This window comes from Pongo pygmaeus, chromosome 20 (assembly GCF_028885625.2).
Source record: "Pongo pygmaeus isolate AG05252 chromosome 20, NHGRI_mPonPyg2-v2.0_pri, whole genome shotgun sequence".
Taxonomy (NCBI): Eukaryota; Metazoa; Chordata; class Mammalia; order Primates; family Hominidae; genus Pongo; species Pongo pygmaeus.
The window spans coordinates 39,415,662-39,440,784 of record NC_072393.2 but is presented as its reverse complement, the minus strand read 5'-3'; the positions used below and the strand labels follow the sequence as shown (position 1 = coordinate 39,440,784).

The 25,123-nt window shown below is 40.2% G+C and overlaps 1 protein-coding gene across 7 annotated transcripts in view; it reads right to left on the bottom strand.

Annotated features, from left to right (window-relative positions):
• Nucleotides 1–1,213: 1,213 nt before the first annotated feature.
• The window catches only part of LSM14A (LSM14A mRNA processing body assembly factor), a 60,347-nt gene continuing 36,437 nt past the window's right edge, over nucleotides 1,214–25,123 (bottom strand). For 2 of the 7 annotated variants that reach the window (XM_054462847.2, XM_054462851.2), the window contains exons 4-10: nucleotides 20,004–20,126; nucleotides 13,673–13,849; nucleotides 13,312–13,377; nucleotides 9,727–9,909; nucleotides 9,419–9,590; nucleotides 7,548–7,779; nucleotides 1,214–1,928 (exon numbers count right to left, since the gene is read on the bottom strand). In XM_054462847.2, coding sequence (XP_054318822.1) covers nucleotides 1,905–1,928; nucleotides 7,548–7,779; nucleotides 9,419–9,590; nucleotides 9,727–9,909; nucleotides 13,312–13,377; nucleotides 13,673–13,849; nucleotides 20,004–20,126 — 977 coding nt within the window. In that variant the 3' untranslated portion in view covers nucleotides 1,214–1,904. Of the gene's footprint in view, nucleotides 1,929–2,822; nucleotides 2,880–7,547; nucleotides 7,780–9,418; nucleotides 9,591–9,726; nucleotides 9,910–13,311; nucleotides 13,378–13,672; nucleotides 13,850–20,003; nucleotides 20,127–25,123 lie in introns of all 7 variants that reach the window. The other 5 variants (XM_054462848.2, XM_054462850.2, XM_054462849.2 and 2 more) reach the window with 5 other exon arrangements.

The window sequence follows — 25,123 nt, the reverse complement described above, 5'->3', positions numbered from 1 at the left end:
TAAAGAGAAAGAACTTTGACGAGCATTTTTTATTGAACAGTTTTATTCTGTTTTAGAATAAAAACTTTGCTTTAATATTGTAAGGTGTACTGCAGGTATGCCATGCTGCCAGTTATTGTTGGGGCACAAAACGCCCCAGTCAGTGATTCGGAGGGCTGGGAAAACGCATGAACTAATAATTTCAGAGCAAGTAGAACTAGTATTTACAGTTTTCTTTCTTGAAATTGGCCTGGGACATCTCAAACAGTCTACACATGTATTGCCATGGTATTTGCTTTGATGCTCTGAATGCCTCAGAAATGTGTTCAATATCATGATTTGTGGGTCCTCTAAAAGGTTTTGTTGTTGACATGCAAGCAAACAGCACTGAACAATATTATCTCAACTATGGCTGCCAAGTACTGGATCTTCATAATGAAACCACATTACAAAACACTGCCTTGTAGAGCTATACAAAAGATATAAAATTAAAATAAAAAATGTCAGCCAGCCTTAAATATTCCAATTCTCCTACAGTGCAGTTTCTATATCCTTATCACTACTGAATGTTTTGAGAAAGTTAACAAAACAATCAAAATATTAGATAAAAATATTTAAATCTTTGGATCCTTTTATTCCATGGCCTTCATAAAAACACAAAAGTGGCCAGATTTTTCCCACTAGAGCTTAAAATATCAAAAAGATTCACTAGTAATTTATAATTAGCAATGAACTCTATACTGAGTCATCTGTGGGTCATAGGCCCAAGGACCAGTGTTCCCATGTGTTGCAGGCTACCAAAATAATTTCTAGTACTCTGAATCCTCTTGAAATATGATGGAATGAGTCAAGGTATCATGACTAAATTCCAGGCATAATAGGAAAAACAGGTTCATTGATGCCTAGTTTTAAAGTCCTAAAAAAGGTGGGGGAAGATTACTTATTTGAAAATACAGCTAAGTACATTCTCATCTGTGATTATTTACATTTGCATACTGAAAATATCGATTATCTGGACAGATCCTGTGATATGCCATTTGCTACAAAATGAAGTTCTTACAATGAGCATGAATAATTAATCCTTTTTAGATAATGAAAGAATGTATCAAATCTTCATTTATGTTCCAAACATTAAAAAACAAAATCAAAAATGTTAAGCCTGGAAAACTAAGAAAAAAAGACCCACCCATAATGCTGCTGCTCAGCACATCAACTTCTGCAAGGACACAGTATGTTTGCTGACTTTAAAATGTTTATTCTTTAAAAAATTAGTTGCTTTTTATACAGCTATACAAAGTTCTTAATGTTTCTTTGGCAATGGAATATAATGGAATTTTACAACTATATAAAAAAGTTACCTTTGCCTAAGAAACAGTATTTACTGTGTGTACATAGTTGACTGACAAAATTCTCTACCATCCAGCACCCTAATTAATTGACGAAATAAGCTACCTCATATTACAGGATTCCCCAAAAGAAAGGAGGAAAAAGATACACACACACACACGCACACGCACACACACACAACCTTCTGTGGCTCAAAACACAGTATCACGGCCCTATCTGCAGGCAACTTGCAATTGCCAAATACAATTTAGTGATAAAAAAAAAACCTTTCAGTGATGAAAAAATACTTGTAAGTCCCACTGAAGTACTGCTTTAGTTTAACTATACATAAGAAATTACTTAACCTTCTGCTATTCCAAATATATTTAATGCTCATGTTTTAAGATGAGCCTTCCACCCCCAAAAGTAACTGCATTTTATCTTTGAAATTAAGGGGAAAAACAAACAAAAAACAAAAACCCAGTGCTGGTGACAAATGTACAGCGAATTCACTTCTTCATTCTTCGCAAAGACTGAAATCAATGTTCAGGACCATGAAGAGCTAGAAATTCACCTATTTTCAGAGACTTGTTTGTAGACTATGCAGCAACTTTGTTGTCTTTCTAAAAAAGAAAAAAAAATTTAGCTCATGTTCCAAATTATTGGTGTATTATTTCTTTTTACTTTGCTCAAGTTTATTTTAAATTATCTTTAAATATACTCCCCCCGCTTTACTTTCATAGAAAAACCTGTCTCACTCATTTCCACGAAACTCTTTTTATAACTTCCATACTCAGTAGTACCTCATTGTTGACTGCATCTTCCAGTCAGTAGAGGTTAATGCAGTGGTGAACCCCACCCCAAAATACAGGTGTACTTCCTCATCTTTGGTTGTTCTCCCTAATATTTTTTTAAAAGCAGTGATAGGACTTAAACCCTCAACTCAGTAGTCAAACTCATCAAATACAACTGTCGACACACTTTGAAACAAGTTTCATAAAATCCCCAAGTCTTTGATGTCTTTACTAAGCAATAAAATACCCAGTCAGTATAACATTTCTCTCCAAAATTTCATGCCAGGAGGAAGCAATGGTTTAAAAATCAATTTTACAAGGATAACTCTTAAATCTGAAATAAGTTCTGAAAAGTGGAAAGCTGACTGGGGAATTTTTAAAAAGTAACCAGTGAGAAAGCAATAAAAATCTCAAGATTTCCAGCGAGACTGACCCTAAACTAAAGGCCCGTACAAAGGGTTGGAGCCATGGGCTTTTATTTTCCTCTAGACCAGCTGCTACCATATACCTGGTTTTTACTGCTGATTCTCACCCCAGCTGTTAGAAACACATTTCCTAGGTGAGACTTAACTTCATCTGTGTATACACCAAAACATTTGCACCCCGTTATTAAATTAAAATACATATGGTATGGCATAAGTTGACAGCAATGAGCTAAAACATGAACCTACTGTCCCCCACAAAGCCAACCTTCACACCTCCCAAAGTATTTGTTTTTTTTACCTTTCAGAAAGCAGTACGATCAATCCAGACCTTTTAGGGTCCAAAAGCTGTGGTTTTCTGAAAGGTAAAAAAAAAAAAAAAAAAAAAAAAGAGAGAGAAAGATACGGGGACAGGAGAGAGAGAAAAGAGAAAATGAAAGGGGGAGAGGAGAGAGAGCATTATGCTGAGTCATTTAGACACCTTGTTGTCTTTGGACCCCATCTGAGGAAACACAGATGCGATCTTTATCACCCACCATGGTGGCTTAACCTCCCTGACAGCAGCATATAAAACAGGAGCTGGCTACATTATTATTGCTAGTCCTGATCTCCATTTTCACCTCAAAAAAGAATGGGCGGTGGGGGGGGGGTGGGGAAACACCATACAACCAAACTTACCATAAGATTATATTTCTTTCTTTTCTTTTTTTTTTTTTGAGACAGGCCTCGCTCTGTCACCCAGGCTGGAGTGCAGTGGTGCAATCATGGCTCATTGCAGCCTTGACCTCCCAGGTTCAAGTGATCCTCCCGCCTTAGCCTCCTGAGTAGCTGGGACTACAGGCATGTGCCACCACTCCAGCTAATTTTTAAACTTTTTTTATAGAGATAGGGACTTCTTATGTTGCCCATGCTGACCTTGAATTCCTGGGCTTAAGCAATCCTGCCCTGGCCTCCCAAAGTGCTGGTATTACACGTGTAAACCATTGCACTGGCCTATATTTACAACATTACCCTTAAGGAAAATCAGGCCACAAGTCAAGAGAGTGAGTTTTGGATTTGTTAGCTTGTACCTCAATCATGACAATTAACTTCTTGGGGTCCTTAGTATCCTTATCATCTAATGTGAGTGTGGTAGCGGAAAGATTCTAGTTTGGCTGATTCTTTTAAGGATTCTAAAACTTTATGATTTTATCTTTACCCATGTTTTCATTAAACAACCAAGCTCGTTTATGCTTACCCCCAAACCACAATGACTCATGCTAATATAGCACAAAAAATAAAGCCAACTCATTTCATGAAGGCTGCGGAAAATGTCATCCACGTCCATCTCTGGGAGGAAGTGTTAGATGTTTCAGATACGAGTTTAATCTTCAGTAATCTTTATGTGACAGTGATCACTCACCATTTTCTACCTTTAAAGGTGCCAGGTGAAATGATTTTATGATTTAGGAGGTGTAGGGCTGCTGGGTTCGGGGCTCTAGTGGCAGATGAAAGGATTATTCAACTCTGGAATGAACAATCAAGGGCTAGCTACACTGACAGACCTTTGGCCTCACTGAAGGCTGGAGTGGCAAATTCCTAATCAACATGATAAGCAATTACTTCAAGCCCACTATGGCTCCATGTTGAGCTGAGTGTTGTTGTGGAAAGAAAAGTAGAATACATATTCACTAAAGCCAAGAGGTATCTCATCTAGCTGGTGATGCAGAACAAAACTAAATACAAAATATAGGGAATGTGAGTGTATTTAAAATGTGTGCCAAAGAAGGCAGATAGCCACAGGTCAGAAGAGGAGGAAATCAGTGTAGGAAGGAAGAGAAGACAGAGCAAAACTTGGGCAAGGCTGTAAAGGATAAGTGAAAGGGGGGACCTGACTTCTAGCTATGTCTGTCTCCCACCAAAATGTAAACATCAAAAGGGCTGGGCCTACATCGGTCAGCACCAATGCTCAACATAGTGCCTGGCATATCTGAAGAATTCTGTGTATTTGGTAAATGAATGGAGATGGAGTTGGAATCAAGCACAATGTGTATGTGAGATAACCATGAGGCAGCTTGCTTGAATCAGATAGGTTAAAGGGTAATGAAGAATGAGGCCAAACATATCAAGTGGGATCCTCACACAATTAAGAAGAGCAGGGACTGCAATGTCACAACTGAGCCTCCTAAACACTGGGCCATGCCTGAGGGTTCGCTGAGTCCATCACTCCTGGAAACACGTAAGCAGAGGCTGGACTATCTGTCAAGGATACAGGAGTGTAGACAAAGATGCATGGAGGTAACTATGACAATGCATTTTCAATTCTGCAATATACGTGATAGGAGTTTTACAAAAGGCTCAAAATGATAAACAGTGTGACATGGTGTCAAAAAAATGTTTGTACTAGTAAGCACATGGAGCACACACAGTTACTGCATGGAAGGTTTGTTTTTTCCTTTTTTTGAGATGGAGTCTTGCTCTGTCGCCCAGGCTGGAGTGCAGTGGCGTGATCTCGGCTCACTGCAACCTCTGCCTCCCAGGTTCAACGATTCTCCTGCCTCAGCCTCCCGAGTAGCTGGGATTACAGGTGTGTGCCACCACACCTGGCTAATTTTTTAAATATTTTTGGTAGAGACGGGGTTTCACCATGTTAGCCAGGCTGGTCTCGAACTCCTGACCTCAGGTGATCCGCCCACCTCGGCCTCCCAAAGTGCTGGGATTATAGGTGTGAGCCACCACACCCAGCTGAGATTGTAACAATTAGAACATCCCTGGGGTGGGATGGATGCCCTTGGGAAGAGTAAGCTCCCAGCCCCTATCAGAGATACTGCAGAAGAGGTTTATGTTTTAACCAGGTCAGACCTCTCAGATGTTTTCCAACTCTGAAAGTTTAATGATCTTTAAAAGGTGTATTTCAGAATAAATGGTGCGACTCTTTATTCACAAATGTCAAAACTAAGGGTCTGAAAGGTCATACTAGTAACTATTGCTATTATTCTCATCTGGATCCAAGTCTAATTTAAACGTACTTTCTCTCAGACCAAGCTGACTCAATGTGGTCTTCAACAAGGAGTTGTCATAGGTTGTTCAAATGTAGCTGATCTGCCTTAAAGTGGGGTAAAGAGAGATGAAGGTCTGAAGCCCAACTGGTGGGTTATCATGGTAGTTGACAGGGACATCTCAAAGGAATAAATGGCAACAGGCCACAATCATGGATACCTCTAGTGCCTGGACAGTATACCATGAGCCAACATAGAACACTAGGAAGAGGCAGAGCTGAGATGACTGCAGAGAAGGAAGATGATGACATCAGTCTGAGGAAGGTTAAGCTGACAGCAGAACAGTGCAGAGATGCAGTGCAGAAACATATAGGGTCCAGGACAGGCTTACAAAAGGTAGGATGGAACAAGCACCATGGCACACCTATAAACCCAGCACTTTGGGAAGCTGAGGCGAGAGGATTGCTTAAACCCAGGAGTTCAAGACCAGCCTGGACAACATAGTGAGAGTGGGACCCTGTGTCTACAAAAAAAAATTAAAAATTAGCTGGGCATGGTGGTGCGTGCCTGTAGTCCCAGCTACATAGGAGGCTGAGGTGGGAGGACTGCCTGAGCCTGGGAGGTTGAGGCTGCAGTGACTTATGATCATGCCATTGCACTCCAGTCTGGGTGACAGAGCAAGACCCTGACACCCTCCACCCCCCCAAAAAAGAATGAAGAGTATTAAAAAATTAGGAACAGTATAAATTGAAAACCTAAAAGAGTATTTTAAAGACTAGGAAGAAAGACCCCAAATTGGGTGGTTGGTCAGTGTCAAATATTGCAGACGAGTTAACGGCAAATAAAATATTTGTGAAAATACTGCTGCTGAATTCTGTAAGCAAGGTGTCACTGGCAAACTTAAGGGCAGTAACAGTGATAAGCAAGGGCTATTCTGGAGTTCCTAAGACAGATTCTCCTAGCTGGGAAGGTGATTTTGCAAGTCAGAAGTCCTGCAACTGCATAAGGCCACCAACGGCTGGATGGCATAAGCTGGTGACTTGAGTATAATTTTTGGCAGTCTTGGCTGTGATGGCACAATATCAAAAGCATCAAAATTAATAGAACAGGTCCAAAAGCCACTAATACTGATCTCTTTCCAGAGAGATCTCAACAATGGCCAGTTTTAAGTACTGGGCAATGGAACGCCTGCTAACAGGTCTTTCTGTTTCCAGCTGCCTGTTGCTATTACAAGTGGAGCTCTTTACAAGATTTTGATCCTTTCTGTTATAGCCTTTCCTCTCCACTACTTCTAAAATCAATAAACTAAGATAGTTTACTGTTAACTGAGATAGTTACTATGCTGACTTAATTTACAGACACCTGTCAAAAGCTAAATTATACACATAAGGCTACTATACAGAGTTACAGAATTCTCTAGCAGTAGCTCCTGAAGGCCAATATATCGAAACATTTTCAAGTTCATGGTGAAAGGAGAAAACCAGGGAAAATGTAGTGAATTTTCCACAAAACCAAATAAAGAGTAGTGACTCAGGAAACAACTTGCTGGGCTCAACACCCAGCACCATCATTTACTAGCTATGTGACCTTTCGCAAGTTACTTAATTCTCTATACCCATTTCCTCACTTGTAAAATGGGGATAATAATAGAACCTACCTCACAGAGTTGATGTGCGGTTTAAATAAGTTAATATGTAAAAAATATTTAAAACAATGTCTGGTACTTGGTAAATACTATATAAATGTTAACTGCTATTAAATGTTAAAGCTTGCCCTTCCATTCTGGGAGTATGTGCTTCCTAGATAGACTCTTTTGGTGTTAAAAGTATATTCTGTTAACATGAAATAAAAGTGATACTATACTGTCTTTTTTTGTATAGTGTCTTTATATACACATCTGAATCATGTATATCCTCTGTTAAAAAGTCAAAATGGAAGTTATTCTAATGTCCTCAAAACAATTCACCCAAAACAAAAACAAGTAAAAATGTTTTGAGTCTTGTAAAATGCATGTCAACCCCAAATAATTCATTAACAATAACACTTACCCTATATTCAAAATCTGCAAACTCCCGGCCCCCACGACCTCCTCTGAATCCACCGCGAAATCCTCGAGGGGCAGTGAAGGTACCACCTCTGCCACCACCACGCCCTCTGCCACCACGGAAACCAAGACCTCCTCTGCCTCTGTATCCCCCACGGCCACGGTTTGGACGAAGTGGGATTCCAAATGTTTCAGCATTTAATCTTCTTTCTTCAGCCCAGGTTGGTCTCCGTTCTCTATTATAAAAGCAAATAATGTTCTCTATTATAAAAGCAAATAATCTTCAGCATATCAGGTTTAAAAGAATATCCCTCAGCCAAAATATGCAGTGCTACTCCCAAATTAAGCCTAAGTAATTACTAAAGCTAATTAGAAATAAGCATCTTGGCCAGGCAAGGTGGCTCACGCCTGTAATCCCAGCACTTTGGGAGGCCGAGGGGGTGGACTGCCTGAGGTCAGGAGCTCGAGACCAGCCTGGCCAAAATGGTGAAACTCGGTCTCTACCAAAAATACAAAAAATAGCTGGGCGTGGTGGCAGGCGCCTGTAATCCCAGCTACTTGGGAGGCTGAGGCAGGAGAATCACTTGAACCTGGGAGGTGGAGGTTGCAGTGAGTCGAGATTGCGCCACTGCACTCCAGTCTGGGTGACAAGAGCGAAACTCCGTCTCAAAAAAAAAAAGCATCTTATCTAAGTTATCACGAGTTGTTCATGGCATATGAGTTCAATATGTTCCTATAATATTCTGTTGAACTTCCTGTGAACACATGACTGACATTAGTTTCTTGCAAATACACCTGATAAACATAGTAACAGCTCCAAAATAATGGAAATTCAGATATAATAAGATTGGTAATTGACTTCGCTTTCCACTCAGCTCCAAGGGAAAAGAAGGTAGTCAGACAGGGAGGCCTTGTCTTGGGAAGCTAGGAGATGGAAGGTGGGCCCTTAGGTCCCCATTATGTTGCTGGCCCAATCTATGGACCCATACCAATTAACCCAAGAAGTATCTGAATTATTGCTGCTGTCGTCCAGCCAATCGTGGGACTCAGAATTATGTCCATCCATGTTTATACTAAAGCAAACAACTGCCACCAGAGGGCACCAAACTTCAGCCAGGACAAGGACAAGGACAATCTGGATTGGGCAGGAGAACCTCTAGAACTGTTAGTTCCTCACACTGGGTCCTTTAATTAACCTCTCAATAATTTGCCAATTTTCTGGACCCACATTTACTACAATCTGGCAGTTTTATGGTATCAGCAAACTTCAAAGTAGATTAGCACTTCGGTTCTGGCTTCATTTGAACTGTAACATAAAGGAGTGAAAAAAAGGTCCTACTTAGACATTACCTAAATGTTTGTTTTAACTGATACTATTCAAATATGAATATATCCTTAAACAAAAGTATATGGTTATTTCTTCTTTTGAATGAATAATTTAGAACTTTAGTATATATTTTCTTTTAGCAAAATAAAACATTAAAAAGTCAATTATGACCAGGTGTGGTGGCTCATGCCTGTAATCCTAGTACTTTGGGAGGCTGGTCTTGAGGCCAGGAGTTCACGATTAGCCTGGGCAACATAGCGAGACCCCATCTCTACAAAAAAATGAAAAAAATTAGCCGGGTGGGGTGGTGTGCAACTGTAGTCCCCTCTACTGAGGCTGAGATGGGAGGATTGCTTGAGCTCAGGAGTTTGAGATTACAGTGAGCTGTGACTGCACTGCTGCACTCCAGCCTGAGTAACAGAGTAAGACTGTCTCAAAACAAAACAAAACAATTATGGTAGTATTCATTAAACCTCATGAATTTACATGAAACCATTTTACACTTCAATCAGTACCATAAGAGCAAAAGAACAGCTTCAAAACTGTACCTATTGTCATCACAAGAAATATTATCGAAGAAGGATTTAGTTTTGTCATAATAGCAATTAGGTCCAAGTGGATCTTCTTCATCAGCATTTCCTTCACTGTTTTGGGTATCAACTCCTGAGTCTCCTTTATCTTCACCATTTACAGGCTTCTCCTGTTTCTCAAGTTTATCTTCTAAGGACAAACAAAAGCACATATCATAAAAGTCAAGACAGCTAATCTGAATTACATAAAAACACCTAATCTGAGAAACATCCGTAATTCACAGATCAAATAAGATTATTTTCTGAATAGAAAAATCAAAGCTTACCTTTTAATTTAAGTTTATTATGAAACTCTCTGTCAATCTCTTCCTTGTTGAATTGTGCATTTGCACTTTCAAAGTCAAAGTCTTTCTCAAATTTCATTGGCCCATCTCGCCGAATACCAAATCTTCCCCTGCCACCCCGATGACCCCCACGCCCTCTCCTTGGAGCTGAAGGAGCACCTGGAGCTATGATAATAAAGAATATATACAAAGGACATTCAATATGTAATAGCTGGTTTAGCACAGATGTTGCTATTGTGCTCTTTAGATTCAACAGTCAACAACAGAAATGCTTACAGGTCTCTATATATTTTATTGTATTTGTATTTTTTATACAAAATAAAAAATTAAGTTTCACTAATATTTAATATGTAGACTGAGAATAGCTCACACAAAATTTCTAAACATTTGTATTTATGGAGTCCACACTCACATGTGTTACTGACAGAGTATACAGCCAGGCAAGTGTGGAGGCTTCTGCACTAAATTAATGTATGCTCCTTGAGGGCAGGGGCTTTGTTTTCCTTACTGCTATATCCCCAACACCGGCAAACTGAAGTGCCAGACACATAGTGGGTTCTCAAAATGTAGAAAGCCTTTTATGGAAAGAATAACAGGAACCAAGATTTATAGTAAGAAAAATAAACGCCAATCGGCACAAATTGCAAGAAAATAGGTGTTATTTCCACATCACAGATAAAAAACAGATAAGCACCAATCCTTACTAACTCCAAACACTTTCTACTCCATCTTTACTGTGTCTCTCTAGATGGCTCTATATTATTCAAGCCTTCCTGTATCTACATATTCTCTCTCCTCTATAACACAGTAAAATTTCAGCCAATCATAAGAGACATGATAAAGCAATACAAAGTAGCATAATTTATAGCGAAAAACATGGGAACCCAAATATCCAACACAAGAAAAATGACTAACAAGAAAAAAAACAGAGGAAGAATATTTGATGTTAACTGAAAAACGCAGAGCAGAAAGCAGTATGAGTTTAATGATCACAATTGCGTGAAATGCTCCACACATACTGACAAGGATGAGAAGTGACTACAGGGTAACAGACAGGTTTGTGCTGTTTGCTGAGGTTTGGCAAACTGCCTGGGTTTGAGAAAACAAACCACAAAACCCCACAGCAGCATATCCAGACATAAATCTAGATAAGTAGGATGTTTAAAACATTCACCTCTACTATTAAAAATGCCTCAGCCACAAGCCAGAATTACACCATGATCCTTCTGTCTTAAAAAAAAATGTTTTGGGGCCAGGCGCGGTGGCTCACGCCTGTAACCCCAGCACTTTGGGACGCCGGGGCGGGCGGATCACGAGGTCGGGAGCTCGAGACCAGCCTGACCAACAAGGTGAAACCCCATCTCTACTAAAAATACAGAAACATTAGCCAGGCGTGGTGGCGCGTGCCTGTAATCCCACCTACCCAGGAGGCTGAGGCAGGAGAATGGCTTGAACCTGGGAGGCAAAGGCTGCAGTAAGCAGAGATCGCACCACTACACTCCAGCCTGGGTGACAGAGCGAGATTCTGTCTCCAGGAAAAAAAAAAAAAAAAGTTTTGGGTATAGATGTCTGTGTCTGTAAAATCTACAAAAAAAATCTGGAAGAATATGCACTGTTCTGTTAATGAACCTCTTCGGTGGGGTGAGTTTTGAACGGCAATGAAAGATAGTATGGCAGTTATTTTATTTTGGGAGGGGAGCTCTCTCTTTTTCTGAATAAAAAAGGTAAAATATGAGTCAAATTAAACAAAATTCTGTATTCCATGGCATACGTAGTCCCAGCTACTCAGGAGGGTGAGGCAGGAGAATGGCGTGAACCCGGGAGGTGGAGGTTGCAGTGAGCTGAGATTGTGCCACTGCACTCCAGCCTGGGCGACAGAGGTTGACTCTGTCTCCAAAAAAAAAAAAAAATAATAATAATAATAATAATAATAAGGGATATAAAAATATATATATAAATGTAGAGAAGAAGAGTACACATACATCTAAAAATACCATATTTAGGTTTCTAAAATTAAGTGAAAGATCATTTTTCAATCGTTTTCTAAATAAAGTAGATTATACATTCCCTTTTTAACTTAGAAGAGTTGTAAAATTATAATTTACTTTCCATTAATAAATTTGAAAATATTAATAAAATGAATGATTTTGGAATGTTATATATTACAAAACAGATAAAGAAAATATAAAACCTTATTAAATCAATAATCATAAAAGAAAACTACAGCTCTTAAACAACTGATTCAAAAACAGGATCTGGGCTTAATTTTTTTTTTTTTTTTGACGGACTCTCGCTCTGTCGCACCCAGGCTGGAGTGCAGTGGTGTGAGCTTGGCTCACTACAACCTCGCCTCCCGGGTTCAAGTGATTCTCCTGCCTCAGCCTCCCGAGCAGCTGGGACTACAGGCGTGTGCCACCACACCCAGCTAATTTTTCTATTTTTAGCAGAGACAGGGTTTCACCATATGGCCAGGCTGGTCTCAAACTCCTGACCTCGTGATCTGCCCGCCTCGGCGTCCCAAAATGCTGAGATTACAGGTGTGAGCCACTGTGCCTGGCCTCTGGGCTTAATTTTAATGAGGAAACGTTTCAAACTTGTAACATAAAGAAAATTCCATTCCCAAAGGCATAGAAAACCCTGAAAACCAATTTTATAATCCTAACTTGAAACTGACACAAAACATAAGAACCACAAAAGTAGAAGCCATAGGAAAATGTAAATATAAACGAACAAATCCTACTAGCAGGAAATACTCAAGAACATATTAAAAGATAACTGCCTGGCTGGGTGCGGTGGCTCACGCCTATAATCCCAACACTTTGGGAGGCTGAGGTGGGTGGAAAATAAGGTCAGGAGTTTGAGGCCAGCTTGGCCAACATGGCAAAGCCCTGTCTCTACTAAAAATACAAAAATTAGCTGGGGATGGTGGCACACGGCTGTAATCCCAGCTACTAGGGAGGCTGAGGCAGGAGAATTACTTGAACCTGGGAGGCAAAGGCTGCAGTGAGCCAAGATCACACCACTGCACTACAGCCTGGGTAACAAGAGTGAAACTCCATCTCAGAAAAAAAAAGTCCTACCACTAAGTAGAATTTTTTTCCAGAAAAGTAAAATTTTAAAAAATCTTTTTATTTTAAAGTAATTTTAGAAAAGAAAAATTGAAAAACTAGTTCAGTCGTCCTTTGTGCCGATCACCCAACTTCCCAAACTCCAACAGTCACATCTTATATAATTATGGTACATTATCAAAACCAAGAAACTAACACAGGCACAATCTAATTAACTAAACTACAGACCTTGTTCAGATGTCACCAGTTTGTACATGTACTCATTTTTGGTATGTCTTTATGCATAGTTCTATGATGTTCTACCATATACAGATTTGCAAAACCACCACCACAATCAAGATAAAGGACTGTTCTGTCACCACAGTGACACTCCCCTGCGCTCCTCCTTTACAGTCACAACCCCCGCCTTTCATTTTTTTATAGTAATTATGTATCCTACATTTAAAATATTTGCCCTGTTGAAAAGCATAGGATATGACTTTCAGATCCAAGAACTTACCTACTTGTCTCTTGTTATCATTTCTGAGTTGCTCATTTTCTGGCCTTGAAACTTTGTGTACTTCAGCTACAGAAGAAGACATGCAAAGTGCCAAATCAACTCAGGGCACATCATCAAAAACTTCCATAGTTAGAAATGCAAACAAACAAACCAAAAAACCCAAAACAAAGCCTGTGCAATGCCCAAAAAACTATATCCACACCACCAACACTTTGAGTCAAATTTGAAAGACCAAACATTCTATGATGTTCAGTTTAATTTTCTGGGATCATTCATATGAAGTAAATCCTTCTAATGAAAATAAAGTGAGTGGAAAACATTGATCAGTCAATTAAGGAACAGTAAACAGCTAAAGTTCTACCTCGCCTGTGCTCCGGATTCTCTCCTGCCTTTTGGCTGGTAGATGGCAAAGGCCTGGTTGATACAGGACTCCTTCTCCCAACAGCTGCTGGAGCAGGTAAGTGGGCCGAGGCGGTCTGCACTGCTTGTTCCATGGTTGGGCTTTTTCTCAAAGGGTCTAACTGAGGGCTTGAGCGACCTAAAATGTAACCAAAAGATAAGAAACTACCCTATTGGAGATTTCAAAATAATCTAGACCCTAAATAAAATTGTCCAGAGTTTTATTTCTACCAATTCAAATCCTTAGCACAAATTTGAATTAATCCACTTATCAGACCAGATATTAAGAATGGTATCCTTAGTGGGCTTGTCATTAGGTTAAAAATAAAAAATAATAATAATAAAAAAACTTCAACAGCTTCAAAACAACTCCCTCCCCCTCACAATTTCATCTGTTATTTCTACTTAGTGGAAGAGTTTACATTAAAAAAAAAAATTGCTGCCTGGTACGAGATTCCCTAGAATTATCAAAGGTCATGTTGTAGTTTTTGCCAATGACAACCATAAGACTATGGTGACTTGTTTTAATCTTTCTCAGTACTTTCTGTAGATGACTAAAACAATACCTTTACATCTATCTACAGGTATTAACTCCATTAAATTTCTATTATAAGAAAGTAAAGGGCCGGGCGCAGTGGCACATGCCTGTAATCCTAGTCCTTTGGGAGGCTGAAGCAGGAGGATCGCTTGAGCCCAGGATTTCAAGACCAGTATAGGCAACATGGCGAAACCCTGTCTCTACTGAAAATACAAAAATTAGCCAGGTGTGGTGGCACATGCCTGTGTTCCCAGCTACTCAGGAGGCTGAGATGGGATAGCTTGAACCCGGGAGGCAGAGGCTGCAGTGAGCCGAGATCGTGCCACTGCACTCCAGCCTAGGTGACAGAGCAAGGCCCTGTCTCATAAATAAATAAATAAATAAAGTAAAGTAAAAGAACTAGAAAGTTAGATACGTGAAGTTCTTTAATGCTTTAGGGGCTTGGGTAATTAAACATAAAAACTAAAAGGCCAGCAAAAAACAAACAAACAAAACCAAAAAACAAACCAAAAAAACCCTTCAGATAATTACACAGTAGCCATACTAATTCCTTGCCTTTTAAAAGATCTCTTGGCAAGTTTTTGCTTAATATGGGGTTTGGCTGGGCGCGGTTGCTCACACCTGTAATCCCAGCAATTTGGGAGGCTGAGGTGGGCAGATCACTTGAGCTCAGGAGTTCGAGACCAGCCTGAACAAGATGGCGAAAGCCTCTCTCTACAAAAAAATACAAAAATTAGCCAGGTGTGGAGGCACATGCCTGTAACCCCAGCTACTCAGGGGGCTGAAGTGGGTGGATCGCTTGAGCCTGGGAGGCAGAGGTTGTAGTGAGCCAAGATTGGTCCACTGCATCCAGCCTGGGTGACAAAGCTAGATCCTATCTCAAAAAATACAAAAATAAAAGAGCCAAAACAAAAAATGGGGTTTGTACTTATAAATTATATTTTTCCTTTTATGAGGTCAGAGCCTGGTCACAGCATGAAGTGAAGAATGTAACATCAGGTGCTCCCATCATGCTTTCTGTCCTGATAATGTTTGCTGGACATCTCTGCTTAGGCACTCACATCTCATAATTATTCCAAAATATAATGTTTTGCTTAAAAAAATAATGCTCATTTCATGTAAAAAAATCCCCCAAATATGCTGCAAATGTTACTGTCCATCTGTGCATATTTGCAGGCGTCAAACAACTGGTGAGTGCTGACAATGCATTATTATGTACCTAGATGATTCAGGGATAACTTATTAGTAATATTTCCCCAATTTATGATTATCTAAAGTATGCAATTACAAATGTGCAATACCATTTCAGCCATTAATGGCGAAGTTAGCCAAATAAATGATCATTTATCAAAACCCAGAAACCGACATACGCACAATCTACTTAACATTTCAAAATTAAGTTACCACTAATAGAAGCATTGCAATTTTTCCACTGGATTATAATGGGAAATCATGGTTTATGTAAGTTTTGGCCTATGAAAAAAACATTTTATAATCACTTATAAAACACATTTTGTTTTGTTTTTGTTTTAGAGACAGGGTAGGGTCTTGTTCTGTCGCTCTGGCTGGAGTGCAGTGGCGCAATCACAGCTCGCTGCAACTTCTAACTCCTGGGACCCAGTGATCTTCCTGCCTCAGCCTCTTGAGTAGCTAGGACTATAGGTGTGCGCTACCACACCTTGCTAAATTTTAATTTCACGTGTCTTCCTGAAAAAGCCTATTGCTACAGTTAATTTTATGGTACTACATTAAATCATCCTATAAGTTTATAAAACTTCTTTAAGGTTTTTGAGAAAAGATCCTATGGCTCATAAGAACTACAGAAGTACAAGCAATGGGGCAACAGGAACAAGTACAGAAACATTTGTTGTGTACTTAAAAAGCCTTTTCACTATTAAGGCCCACTAATCATCATGATGCCAGTTTTGTTACAAACAGGGAAATACAGGTGATACTGTGATACTGGACACATTATTAGGAATAAATCCAGAAGTGATGTCTGCGTAATATTATAGACACACTCCCTTGAGCTATCTTCACAATCTTATCACACTTAAAAGAAAATTCTAGGAATTTTAATTCTGTGAAATTCAGCAATTTTAGTTGATAAAACTTAAATGCAAACTCTTAGGGCTTCTTTGTCATAGCTTTATGTAAATACACCTCTTTCTTTTAATAAACACATACTTCAAAATTTTTAACATTTTAATCTATTTAAAATTTATATTTTTTTGGTGCTCAGTATGAGGGAAAGAATCTAGAGTGACTTTCTCCAAATGATCAGGCCACATTATTAATTGGAACAGACAGCCTTCTCTCCACTAATTTAAAATAATACCTTTATCATCTACTAAATTCTTTTAAGATGAAGTCTTGCTCTGTTGCCTAGGCTAGTGTGCAGGGCCGCAATCACAGCTTGCTGCCACCTTGACCTCCTGGGCTCAAGCAATCCTCTGGCTTCAGCCTCTCAAGTAGCTGATAGGCGCACACATCACGCCCAGCTAATTTTCAATTTGTTTAGAGACAGGGTCCTGCTATGTTGCCCAGGCTAGTCTCAAATCCCTGGCTTCTATCTTGAACTCGCAAAATGTTAGGGTTTCAGGCATGAACCACTGCACCCAGGATAAATTCTTATTTATACTCGGATCTGTTTCTGACTGCCTATTGCTTTCTATTCATCTCTTTCTTTTTTCCTGCATTGCTACATTTTATTATCATGTCAGTAAACCCATTACTTTTATTTTTCAAATATGTGCAGCCACACTTCCATGTTTATTTTAAAGATAATCTGTTTTACTAAGTTCTCCTACTATTCTATTTGCATTGATTTTTAATTAATTTGCAACAAATTTGATAGCTATGAGGAGTAAAGTATTCTCAACACTGAATCTTTTTTTTTTTTTTTTTTTTGGGAGACAGGGTCCCGGTTCTGTTGCCCAGGCTGGAGTGAGGTAGTACAGTTAGGGCTCACTGCAGCCTTGGCCTCCTGGGCTCAAGTGATTCTCCTGTCTCAGCCTCTTGAGTAGCTAGGACCACAGGTGTCCATCATCATACTCTGCTTATTTTTAAAATTTTTTGGTAGAGATGAAGTTTCACTATGTTGCCCAGGCTGGTCTCAAATTCCTGGGCTCAAGTGATAATCCTGGCTTTGCCTCCCTAAGTGCTGGTACTGTTCTTGTTCTTCTACCTAGGAATAAGATATGTTTCTTCCATTATATGCAACTTTTATGTCCCTCTCTTACATTATTTATCATAGAAGTTGGTCATATTTCTTAGTATGACCAACTTATTTCTTGTGTATTTTGTACACAATTTCTGTTTTGCATTACTGTAATCATCTCTTCTCCTCATTACATAATCAATGGATTAGGCTTTAGGACTATTAATTTTTTTTTTTTTTTTTTGAGATGGAGTCTCGCTGTGTCGCCCAAGCTGAAGTGCAGCAGCGTAATCTCGGCTCACTGCAACCTCTGCCTCCCGGGTTCGAGTGATTCTCCCACCTCAGCCTCCTGAGTAGCTGAGATTACAGGTGCACGCCACCATGCCCGGCTAATTTTTGTATTTTTAGTAGAGATGGGGTTTCACCATGTTGGTTGGCCAGGCTGGTCTCGAACCCCTGACCTCAGGCGATCCACCTGCCTTGGCCTCCCAAAGTGCTGGGATTATAGGCATGAGCCATCGTGCCCGGCCAGAACTACTGGCTTTTGTATATTTAATTTACATTTTGCCTGTGCCTAATTTAAGTTCCTTATTAGTTCTCATTCTTCATGAATAATGCTAATTTCAGTATTTATGCTTCTTTTTCATGTGTTCCTGATCTAACTAAAAATTCCAGAATAGGCCGGGCACTGTGTCTCATGCCTATAATCCCAGCACTTTGGGAGGCCAAGGTGGGTGGATCGCTTGAGCCCAGGAGTTCCAGACCAGCCTTGGCAACATGGCGAAACCCCGTCCCTACAAAACTAGCTGGTGGTGCTTGCTTGTGATCTCAGCTAATTGGGAGGATGGCCTGAGCTCAGGAGGTGGAGGCTGCAGTGAGCCATGATCACACCACTGCATTCCAGTCTGGGAGACAGAGCAGGATCCTATTTCAAAAACAAACAAACAATCTTTAGAATGTTTAAAAATTAAGCAAGTAGGCTGGGCGCAGTGGCTCACGTCTACAATCCCAGCACTTTGGGAGGCCAAGGCAGGTGGATCACCTGAGGTCAGGAGTTTGAGACCAGCCTGGCCAACATCACGAAACCACATCTCTACCAAAAATACAAAAAAATGAGCTGGGCGTGGTGGCACATGCCTGTAATCCCAGCTACTTGGGAGGGTGAGGCAGGAGAATCGCTTGAACCTGGGAGGTGGAGGTTGCAGTGAGTTGAGATTGTGCCACTGCACTCCAGTCTGGGTGACAGAGCAAGACTCCATCTTAAAAGAAAAAAAAAAAAAAAAAAAAAAAGAAAAAAATTAAGCTAATCAATATGAGTAACAGTAAGAACTATTTTAAAATATCTTAAGTGAAATACATAAGATTATGTTTAGCATTGAATTTTTACCCTTAATAGCTTTTTAAAATACTGTCTTGTGATTATAGGTCTTTCTGAAATGACTTAACATTGCTTTACTTAAAAACAAAACAAAACAAAAACCATTCATATAAAGCAATGAGCCAAAAATACCCATTTCTAAAGTGCATAAAAATAGATAAGGAAAAGCCGAGCATGGTGGCACAAGACTGTAGCCCCAGCTACTGGGGAAGCTAAGGTGGGAGGCTTGTTTGGGGCCAGGTGTCCAAGGCTGCAGCGAGCTATGATCACATCTGTAAATAGCCACTGCATTTCAGTTTGGGCAGCATAGTGAGACCCATCTCTTTAAAAAAAAAAAAAAAAAAAAAAGCCAGGCCCAGTGGCTCACGCCTGTAATCCCAACATCCCAACACTCTGGGGAGGCCAAGGCAAATGGATTGCTTGAGCCCAGGAGTTCGAGACCAGCCTGGGCAATACAGGGAGACCTCATCTCTAATAAGTAAATAAAAGAAAGAAAAAGATTAAGAAAAAAGAAAGAAACAAAGATAAGAATAAAAGGTATGGATAACCATTTAAAATTATGAGACTGAAAGATTAAGAAAAAAGAAAGAAACAAAGGTAAGAATAAAAGGTATGGATAACCATTTAAAATTATGAGACTGGCTGGTTGAAGAGCAGAATCTTAAGAAATAAAACAATCCTTTAAGAAGCTTATTAAAATACAAATCCTCAGGCTCCAGGGATTCTGATGTGTAAGTCTCAGGATTTAAATTTTTAAGAAGCACCCCAGATGATTCAGTTGTGGGTAGCCTACACTGAGAACCACTACTCTCCATCCTGTGAGGATGTTAGGGAAAATGTAACAGCATAATACACAGTTTTTTTCAGATGACATTTCCAATTCATCTTGGACAGCTCAACTTTAACGGTGAGTCTGAGCCTAATTTGATATATTTAAGTGTTACATACAAGTTATATAATTGCTTTGCAAAAGAAGTCCAACTTAGAGAATGCTCAGCATTTCAGTTTCATGATCTAAGAACTGTAATAAGTCTAAATAGTGAGAGTCATTCAATAATATATTCATTGCAATACAGCGATTTGGAGAAAAATTTTAAAAGAACCAAATAGAAATTATACACATGATTTACAAGCTGCAAAAGCTCTTACATTCAGAAAAACACAAAAACCACTATAAAAGTTTAGAATGGAAATATTTTAGGGATGATATAGCTTACCTTGAGATAACTGTGTTTTTAGAGATCTTGTATCCTGTGTAAAGGCAGAACCAACCGCACTACTTTGGGGTAAGGTACCACTGTTTGATGTTTCTGTTCCAAAAGATGTCAAAGAGCTTCCAGCTTAAAGAGATGTTTTTAAATGATAAAAAAATTTAAAAAAATGTTTTACATTATTCAATGGTATAAAGTAATGCAGCATATTAATGATGGTAACTGTCTACCTCTCCCCCCAACATCTGTACAAATTAATAATCTTGGAAATTAAAGTGTACTGAATAGTTTGGGAATTTTATGGCAATATGGAGGGGCGGGGGAAGGGGGAGCCAATATACTGTCCACTATCCTTGGATGCAAGCAATGTTTATAACACATGGAGTGCTGTCCTAGGCAGTTATGCAGATGGGACAGCAAGGACCCATACCAGCTAGAGAAGTAGCAGAAATGGTACATTCAACACCAACATTAAGGTTCAATGATTCTAATACTAAGTATCTGGACAAATAGCCAAATCAGCAGACAGGTTTACGAGGAGCTTTTTCAGCATTTCCAAGGCAACACACAATGGACTCTGGTTTCAATGCTTCCTCTTAAGATGGGACTGTGAGGTTGCATTCTGCCTAAAGCAGCTGCAAAAAGTTCTGGCAATATGAGTAAAAAAGTCCCTAGAAACGGCCCAATTCTCTGCCATACTAGGTTATATCAAATTTCTTCTCTAAGTTTCTACAGTACTTAGGGATCATTCACTTTTGATATACTGTGCTCTTTCCTTAGTATTTCATCTAAGCAGGTTTTCACTGTATTTCAACAGCACCTCCCCCTTCCACAACCTCTAAATCCAACCTAAAGATGGTAGTCAGAGTGATTTTTTACAAAAGATAAATGTAATAACATTATCGTGCTTTAGACCTTCTGATGGCTTCCACTGTCCTCAAGATAAAAGTTTAAACTATTTACTTCAGTTAATAAAACCTACCTCTTCTCTCATCATTTTCTATATTTTCACCAGTCTAGCCCACAGCAGTTTATCCTTCTGCTCTTAAAACACATGAAGATTACAATCACGCCCCTTGCAATTTGCTCATTTTCAGGTTAGTCAACTCCAGTCCCTTCAACCATTACTCACTTCACATGGTCTTTATGACACTCTCCCCCTCCTTTCTTGGACTCCTAATTTAATGAATTCTATTTGTTCTTATCCCTCTTAAAATGTGGCTTTAGGGCCGGGCGCAGTGGCTCACACCTGTAATCCCAGAATTTTGGGAGGCCAAGGTGGGCAGATCACGAGGTCAGGAGTTGAAGACTGGCCTGACCGATATGGTGAAACCTTGTCTCCACAAAAATTCAAAAATTAGCCAGGCATGGTGGCGCATGCCTGCAGTCCCAGCTACTAGGGAGGCTGAGGCAGGAAAACTGCTTGAACCTGGGAGGTGGAGGTTGCAATGAGCCAATATTGGGCCACTGTGCTCCAGCCTGGGCGACAGAGTGAGACACTGTCTCAAAAAAAAAAAAAAAAAAAAAAAAAAAAGTGGCTTCAGAGAGCAGCACAGTATCTTAGACAAGGGGAACCACTGGGACTCCCTTGGAGGTGCAATCCAGTCAGGCTGCAGCTCCAGTAAGCTCGGGAGAAGCCCAACACAACTTCCCACAATATCCCAGTAATGTGGGGACTAGTGCTTTCAAGAATTCTGTGGGGAGTAGAGCCCATCCAGTTATTTCTAGTATTCCTGGGTGATGACCAAGACATTAGCCACTTTGATGTATATTTGCATCTCCAGGCTGTTTCCTCACCTGGCTTGGCCTCCCATTGCTTGTCCTCTGGATTACGCATTCAATGGTTAGAGCAAATCTCTTCCGTGAGATCCTGATCATGTCACATACCCCTCCCTCTACTCCAATTCTACTACCAATCTATGTCTATAATCTATTCCAAATTATTTTTAATTTATAGTTTAAGCCAGGTGTCAAGTTTTATTTTTTCCACAGATAACCAGCTGCTGCAACACCCCTTGTTAAAACAATGTCTTTTCTCTCCATTGAACTGTCTTGGTACTCTGTTGTAAGTATCTGAGTGGGTCTATTTCTGGATTCTCTATTCTTTATTCCTGGTCTGTTAACCTGGTAAGTTACAATCGATTTTCAAATGTTGCAGCTTCGCAGTCCTGAGATAAATCTTTGTCATCATATACAATCCTTCTTCTGAAGTGCTGGCTTCTACTTCTAATAAACATTATTACGTTTATGTTCACGGGAGACAATGATCTATTTTTCTTGTAACAATCTAGTCATAGTTGGTATTTTGGCCTTGGTATATTTGGCCTTGGTTATAGGGTCAGCAAATATTTCCTCTTCTTCAATTCTCTGAATTTTCTTTTTCTCTTTTTGAGATGGAGTCTTGCTCTGTCGCCAGGCTGGAGTGCAGTGGCGCGATCTCGGCTAACTGTAACGTCCGCCTCCTGGGCTCAAGCGATTGCCTGCCTCAGCTTCCCGAGCAGCTGGGACTACAGGCACGCACCACCATGCCCAACTAATTTTTTTTTTTTTTGTATTTTTAGTAGAGACAGGGTTTCGCCATGTTGGCCGGGCTGTTCTCGATCTCCTGACCTCATGATCTGCCCGCCTCGGCCTCCCAAAGTGCTGGGATTACAGGTGTGAGCCACCGTACCCAGCCTTTTTTACCTTTTTAAGAGACAGGGTTTTGCTCTGTTGCCTTGGCTGGAGTGCAGTGCCACGATCATGGCTCACTGCAGCCTTGAACTCCTGGGCTCAAGAGATCCTCCCACCTCAGCCTCCTGAGTTAGTGGGACTACAGGCATGCATCATGGTGCATAGCTATCTGAAACAGTTTGTGTAAGATTAGTAAAAATTATTTCTTCCCTAAATGTTTGGTAGAATGTAACAGTAAACAGTCTAGAATTTTCTTTCTGGGTGATTTTAAATTACTGTTTCAATTTCATTAGAAGACATAGAGATATTGAGATTTTATTTCTTCTTGTGTTAGTTTACTATTTTTCAACAAATTTGCCCACTTCATCCAAACTATCACATTTGTTGACATTCATATATTCCCATATTATTCTTTTAAGGTCTATGCTGATGTCTACTCTTTCATTCCTGGTATTGGCAACTTGCTTGGTTGCTTGGTTGTTCTTTCTTTCCTTAATCAGTTTTGTTAGGGACTTATCAATCTTTTTTTTTTTTTTTTTTTTGAGACGGAGTTTTGCTCTTGTTGCCCAGGCTGGAGTGCAATGGAGCGATCTTGGCTCACTGCAACCTCCACCTCCCAGGTTCAAACAATTCTCCTGCCTCAGCCTCCCGAGTAGCTGGGATTACAGGCATGCACCACCACGCCTGGCTTATTTTTTTTGTATTTTCAGTAGAGACGGGGTTTCTCCATGTTGGTCAGGCTGGTCTCGAACTCCTGACCTCAGGTGATCCACCCACCTAGGCCTCCCAAAGTGCTGGGATTATAGGCGTGAGCCACCGCGTCCCGCCTCAATCTTATAAAATAAAAAAAAATAAAAAAACCCACCCAAAACAAACTCGACTTTGCTGATAATATAATCTATTTCTATTTCATTGATTTCTGCTCTTATCTTTTTATTTTCTTCCCCCCTACTACTTTTGGAATAATTTTCTTTCATTTTTTTCCTAGCTGTCCCCTGACGTCCTCACCAACTTTTCTTAGAGACATGGTCTCACTCTGTCACCCAGGCTAGAAGGCAGTGGCACAATCATAGTTCACTGCAACCTTGAACTGCTGGGCTCAAGGAATCCTCCCACCTCAGCCTCCCAAGTAGTTAGGACTAAGGGCATTCGCCACCATGCCCAGCTAACCATTTTTCCTAGTATTTTTTTTTTTTTTTTTTTTTTGTGAGACAGAGTCTTGCTCTGTCATCCAGGCTGGAGTTCAATGGTGTAATTTCGGCTCACTGCAACCTCCGCCTCCTGGGTTCAAGCGATTCTCCTGCCTCAGCCTCCTGAGTAGCTGGGATTACAGGCACCTGCCATCATACACGGCTAATTTTTGTATTTTTGTAGAGATGGGGTTTCACCATGTTGGCCAGGCTGGTCTCGAACTCCTGACCTCAGGTAATCCGCCCGCCTTGACCTCCCAAAGTGCTGGGATTACAGGTGGGAGACACCACACCTGGCCCCTTCCCAGCTTCTTAAACTGGTAGCTTAAAGCACTGATTTTAAAAATTCTTATTTTCCTTTTTATTTGAGACAAAGTCTTCCTCTGTCACCCAGGCTGGAGTGCAGGGACGTCATCTTGGCTCACCGCAACCTCTGCCTCCCCAGCTCAAGTGATTCTCCCGCCTCCGCCTCCCAAATAGCTGGGACTACAGGCGCATGCCAACACGCCTGAGTAATTTTTGTATTTTTAGTAGAGACGGGTTTTTACCACATTGGCCAGGCTGGTCTTGAACTCCTGACCTCAAGTGATCTGCCCATCTCAGCCTCCCAAAGTGCTGGGATCATGGGCATGAGCCACTGCACCCGGCCGAAAATTCTTGTTTTCTAATACATGTATTTAAAGCTATGAAAATTTTTCTAAACACTGTTTTAGCTACACCCACAAACTTTCTGGTCATTAAATTAAAAATAAATTTTTTTAAATTTAATTTTTTCTTTTTAGAGAAAAGGTCTAGCTCTGTCGCCTTTCCTGGAGTGCAGAGGCAGAATCACAGCTCACTGCAGCATCACAGCTCACTGCAGTCTTGAATTCCTGGGCTCAATCAAGTCTCCCACCCCAGCCTCCTGAGTGCTAGGACTACAGGTATGTACAACCACACCCAGCTACTTAAAAATTTTTTTTCGTAGAGACAAGCTCTCCCTATGTTCCCCAGGCTGGTCTTGAACTCCTGGCCTCAAGTGATCCTCCCACCATGGCCACCCAAAGTGCTGGGATTACAGGTGTATGCTGTCACATCTGGTCTAGATTTAAAATATTCTCTAATTTCCCTTGTAAATTCTCCTCTGATCTATTAGTGATTAACAAGTTTACCTGATACCAAGTTATCTGGGGATTTTTCAAGTTACCTTTATTAATTTCAAGTTTATTTTGTGGTTTAATAATATAGCATGTATGATTTTATTCCTTTTGGAATTTAGTGTGA